At 37.9% G+C, this 6120-nt stretch overlaps 1 gene segment (V, D, J or C); it reads right to left on the bottom strand.

The window, feature by feature from the left end:
- Positions 1–874: 874 nt before the first annotated feature.
- LOC132649317 (immunoglobulin kappa variable 4-1-like) lies at positions 875–1611 on the bottom strand. The segment is given in 2 exon segments: positions 875–1362; positions 1549–1611. Coding segments are annotated over 2 exon segments (537 nt in total).
- Positions 1612–6120: the final 4509 nt, after the last annotated feature.

Here is a 6120-nt window from a genome sequence, read left to right as displayed (position 1 = left end):
GCCTCTTTCAAACCATGTCAGAGTTTAGAGAAAAACAGTAACAGCAGCACAGCAAAAGGGGGTGTCAGTTAAAGGATGAAAATATAGAGGCACAATCTCTGCCTCAGATTTACCTCTACTGGAGACTTTGGGGAAAAAAGTAAAACCTAAGATGCTTCCAGAAATCCCAGATGTCCTCTGAATCCTTTACCCTGAGTGCCTTCTGACAGGAAAGAAGAAATAGCAAGAAAGGTAAAGCAAAATGAAGCTTAGTGCATATGGTCAAATTACATGATATATTGGAAAGACATAGCTTTCATGAAATTCTATTCAGTAAATTAACACCCATAAGAGACTTTAAGGGGCAGCAAGATAATTCATATGGCAAAGACACTTTTCACCAAACCTGATGTCAAACCTGAGTTTGAACCCCAGAAACAAAATGGAGAGTCAAATCTAAATTGTCTTCTGACCTCCACAATCATGCCTTGTATCATGTGCACCTATAAATATGCACACACAGACACACTAATGCATGTGTCACATGCATACAGCAAAGGAAATTAACTAACATGTAATACAAATTTTAAGAGTTTATGGAAAGTACAATCATTAGCAGCAGATAGGGTCACCACCAATGAAGGAAGAAAGGAAGAAAGGAAAGAAGACAAACCGTCTATAATCTACAAAAGCCAAGGAACGTACTCTTTCCTAGAGCCCTCAAGTTGAAATAAAGTTCCCACCATCATCATTACATAGGATATCAGAACTGCAACACTGTGGAAAGATAATATAAAGCAGCGCAGTTTGTGGTGATGTGGTACAGAAGAAATAGAAAGACAATGCTGAGTTCTTTTTTGCATTTTCATATAAAGGTTTCTCTTAGAAAAAGACGTCAGAATTGTTGAACCCATAATTTTGTAAGAGGGTCTGCAAACTTTTTCATCATGTTTTCAGCCACATCTGCTATCACGATGAAGGGGAAGTGTGCACAGCCAGGGCTGTGTGTGCTGCAGGCAGCTGCTGAGACTCTCAAGGAGGTTTGTGTTGGAGGCTGAAGCACTGTGGGAGGAGTACTATAATGCTGCTGACAGTAGTAATCTGCCAGGTCTTCATCCTGCACACTGCTGATGGTGAGAGTGAACTCTGTCCCAGATCCACTCCCTGTGAAACGATCAGAGACCCCAGTGTGCCAAGTGGATGCATAGTAGATCAGCAGCTTAGGGGATTGCCCTGGTTTCTGCTGGTACCAGGCCAAGTAGTTCTTTTGGTCTTTGCTGGATAAAAGACTCTGACTGGACCTGCAGCTGATAGTGACTTTCTCTCCTGCTGACACAGCCAGAAAGGATGGAGACTGAGTCATCGTGATATCTGCACAGGCACCTACAATCAGAAATACACAATGAACATGCATATAGATATAAACAGAGATTGTAAAACAGTTGAAATTAGTCATTTACTATCATTTTATCAGAATATTATAATGTAAGAATCATAGAGACTGGCATTCTCTAAATTTCTTATCTACAAAGAAGTGACTCTGCAAAGATAGTATTTTGAGTTTCTCACCAGACATCCATAGAAGCAGGGATATGAGGACCTGGGTCTGTGACTTCATCTTGCTCCCCCTGCTGTCTGATGCAGTTCAGTTGTCACTGCAAAGGCCTGGTTTATAAATTCTCAGCAGCTGGACTGCAGAATGCCCATGCAAAGCAGTCAGCAAATGCATAAGCAAATGCCTGTGCAGTGTCTGTGAGTATAGCTTGTGTCAATCAACAGTCAAAAATACTATCACAGGGAGCATGAGCAATCACTGAAAAAGAAGGCCTTAGAGCTCTCAAACAGAAAAGTACTATGTGCTCTAACAGCAGACCTGGGTTAAAATCCAAGACATATTTAAATCAGTTGACTTCTGTAGAAACATTCGTAGAGCTATCTCAGACTGACAATCTTAGGAAAACGATAGGCTGTGTTAAAAAATAACACATGCATACACACACACACACATACACAGTGAAAGAAACACAGTAAGAAAGCATGCCATAAAAGAAAGAAATGGTAGAGGAAAGAAACGATGAAGGAAAAAAAATTGAGGTTAAATGTGTTCAGTATTTCTCATCTCCAAAGCCACTCTTATACTGAAGACAGAGAACAGGGCCTTACACATTTGGGCTCTAGTTTCTAGATAAACAAGAGACTAAGATGCAAAGAGCAGCCTAGAATTCACTTTCTGGATATCCTGGTGGATATTAATTTAAGACTGATATCAGAGGAATTTTAATCTCAAAGCATAGGAAACCTAGCAGAAACTCACTGTACCCGCCTGCGGGGACGGTAATTCGTGGGTCTTCGAAGAGGGCCAAGCCTGAAGAAAAATGGGCGAGAGAGAAGAACAGGACCAAACAGTTTTCCTTGTCAAAGTCCCGTTTATTGTGGGACAAAGCTTTACTTTTAAGCTCAAAGAATAAGGAAGTAAAATAGGAGGGAGGGGGTGGGAGACTATCTCGTGAAACCGGTCAGGTGGGGGGATCAGGTGGGGGGATCAGGTGGGGGGTGGCTCCTGGTCTCAGGAAGCAATCTATCCAGGTGGTCAAAGCTAATTGCAGCCTCCAGCTCCAGCATCAGTCATGATATGTGCCTGGGATTCTTGGTCTCTGGCAACTAACAACTATCCTCCCTAAAAATTCAGGAAATTGAAAGAGGGGTTTAAATCTTGATAAATGAAAAAGGAAAAACAGATTTTTCATGAAGTCATTGCTGTAGACCAATAATGAGTTTTTATTCAAGAAATACAAATGCTAGTATAATTTAGAAATTAGCAGCATTGAAAATTGGATTAAGATGGGCTTCTGACATTATAAACATGTAAGTTTCTCCAGAAGGGGACACAGCCATCCTAATGTACTTAACGATTTTACAGAGACCAATACATCAGCGATAGTTGCTATCCAAATGGTGAAAAAGAGAAGTTTGGCTAAGTATAAAAATTAAATAGTGACAAGAGAAATCACAGAAGTTGCCAGGACTTCATATTACTGAACTCTGAAAGTATATGTAAGAAGTAAATTATAAAGTCAGAATCATGTGTAAAGTATAAAAGAAAAATCAATAAATCAAATATCATGATGAGGAGTAGAGATTCACGTCTGTACTCCCAGAACTGGAGAGACAAAAGCAGGAGACTCATGAGTTTGAGGCCAGCCTGAGGTACACACCAACTTCTAGGACAATATAGTCTATACACCGAGAAAATGTCTCAAAAATGTGTATCAATAATCATCTGGTTACAAGGCAGCTCATGTCATTATCTACACAAAGCGAATTATTTATCTGATGTTAATATTTCACAATTAAGCCTCAAATACTATTAAAAATAAATATTCACTTATCTAGTATGCATTTTATTTTATTTTGATTACATATATGATTTTATACATCTACTTTTCAGGTATAAAATGTTAAATAATTTCTGATAAGCACATGCAGATCTTCTCTGTAAACCACTAACACATCATATGAGAGAGGTAGACCATATGTGGATACAGGAAGTTCCTAATCTCAAGGTCTAGACTATGACAGACAAAGAGCTCTGACTCTGTCAGTGTCTAATAAGATGGCATATGCCTTTGATCTTCACAAAAATTTTCACTTTGCTTTTTGACAGCAGCATTGAACTCAGATTGTGCTCTCATGTTTCCAGAAGTTTCTTCAGATTGAACAAATGGAACCAGGGATCTTACAAATCCAAACACTCCATGGGCTTCTCAAAGTATGTGAGGGAAGAGAATGTGTCGAAAGAGATAAAATTTTTAAGTTATATTATGAATAATTTAAAGAACCCAACATTTCCTCATTACTTATCAAGTTTCCACAGTATGTCCTTGTGCATTAGATTTTGTTGGATTTGATTATGAATGAACTATAACCCTGCTGGCTGAATACATTCCTGATTGATATGCCTCCACCTTTGCAAACATGAAGTCTGAAGCTGATGACCTTCAGCTCCTGGGACAGAGCAACCTCTTCTATGGACACCACTGTGGATCGAGAATCAGGGAATATCAGTCTCAGATGCAGTTTATCCTTAGGATTATAAGGTTGAACTCAGCTTTTCTGTTCCAGCACTTAGAATCTTTTATTCTCTGGATGAGTGGCTATGTCTACTCAATATATGTGATAAGAAACAGTAGGCATAGAAAGATTTCCAATACTCAGATAAAACATTGACATAGTATTCTTAGTTAAAATCAGCAGCGTGGTACCAAGGATATAGAAGTTTATTCCTACATTCAAGATACAGAAGGTCCTTATACAGAGTGACAGCCATGAACAAAATCTGTCCTGGTTTACAGGCCTAGAGCCCACAGGTATCACTTCTCTCAGGAGAGCCTGCACAGATTCTCTGAGTCAGTAGAAGAGGATGAGGTTAGAGAACTCAAAGCATCCTGTCAGAGCTGAGTGTTCTTTGACACCAGTCCCTAAGTGTACTAAAGAGAAAAACCCTTGCTGACCCGTCAGCTTCAATAGCTGAGGACGGCACACTGGTAGACAAATGGAGATGATGGGAGGGTCTTCTTTTTAACATTTTTGTGTCTATGACTATTTTGTCTGGATGCATGGCTGTGCACGATGCATGAACCTGGTGCCTGCAGAAGCCAGATGAGGGCATTTCTTTGAATGTCTGGAGAATTCTGCTCTAAAGCCTTCTGGCCTTGGGCTTTTTTCTACTTAGAAAAAATTTAATGACTGCTTCTACTTCTCTAGGGTTTAATATTCTGTTTAAATTGTTTATTTTATCTTGATTTACCATTGGTAAGTGGTACATATCAAGAAAATTACCATTTTCTCTTAGATTTTCCAGTTTGTTGGAGTACTGTTTTTCAAAATATATTCGTATGATTCTCTAGAATTCTTTTGTGTCTTTTGTTATGTTCAAATTTTTGTTTCTACTTTTGTTTATTTTGATATTCTCTTCCTGCTTTTTTGTTGTTTTTTTTTTTTTTTTGGTGTGGATATGGGTTTGTCTATCTTGCTGATTTTCTCAAAGAACACAGTTTACTGTATTGATTTTTTAATTGTTCCTTATTTCTATTTTATTATTTCGAGCCATAATATTATTGTGTCTTACAATCCAGTCATCTTGGGTGTGATTTTTTTTTTGCTTCTACAGTTTTCAGGAGTACTGTGAATTATTAACATGAAATCTCTTGAACTTTTTAATGTCAGCATTTAGTGCTATGAACTTTAATCTTAGCACTGCTTTCAATGTATCCTATATATTAGGGGATGGTATGTATTCTTTTACTTTGAATTACAGAAAAATCTTTCCTTTCTCTTCTTATTTATGTCTTTGATAGTTTTTCATTCTGTGAAAAACTGTTCAGTTTCCATGAGTTTGCAGGCATTTTGTTTTTAATGTCCAGATTCAGTCCATAGTGTTCTGATAGGATGCAAGGAGTTATTTCAATTTTCTTATGTCTGTTGAGACTTGCTTTGTGTTCAAGTATGTGTGCAGTCTTGAGTTTTTAACAAATCTACTTTATTTAAGGTTATTAAATATTCCTACTGCCCTTCCAATACCTCAATAATGGGTAAGAGTAAAAGAAGTGGTATAGGAACAAGGCAATAGTACTCTCTGTTACTTCTTGATGTGTAGGGTCATGAAGATTTGAAGGGAGGGGGCAATACCAACATCAGTCATAAAAAATCCAGAAGTCCAGGTAACCAGCAAATCAGTAAACAGCAAATGCAGCATCAGGAAGAACCAGCAGCAACCATACTTTTCCAAGCAGCTGCTAATTCTTCCTCTTAGCTGCCATATTCATACCCCTCAAAGTCCTCAGAATTCAACCATGCTCTGCAGGGGACACTTAACATATGTGGACAAACTAAACCTCTCCAAATTGGGATATTAACAAAAACATGTTTACATATCATAAACCAAAACATCTACAACACTTCCCCTTTCCTTTTTAAACAAAAATGTCTTTTTTTTCTCTAACACTAATAAACTGTATACAATAAGAATTGAGAGAATTATCAGGTAAGAATTACATTTAAAATGTCCAATCCATTTGTATTTGGCAATCATGGAAAAAAATATTCCACTATCTATCCTATCCTGGTGAGTCCTAAGTTCTG

The sequence above is a fragment of the Meriones unguiculatus genome, chromosome 19 (genome assembly GCF_030254825.1).
Source record: "Meriones unguiculatus strain TT.TT164.6M chromosome 19, Bangor_MerUng_6.1, whole genome shotgun sequence".
Classification (NCBI taxonomy): domain Eukaryota; kingdom Metazoa; phylum Chordata; class Mammalia; order Rodentia; family Muridae; genus Meriones; species Meriones unguiculatus.
Note: the sequence above shows the minus strand (reverse complement) of the source record. Positions and strands in the feature narration are given on the sequence as shown.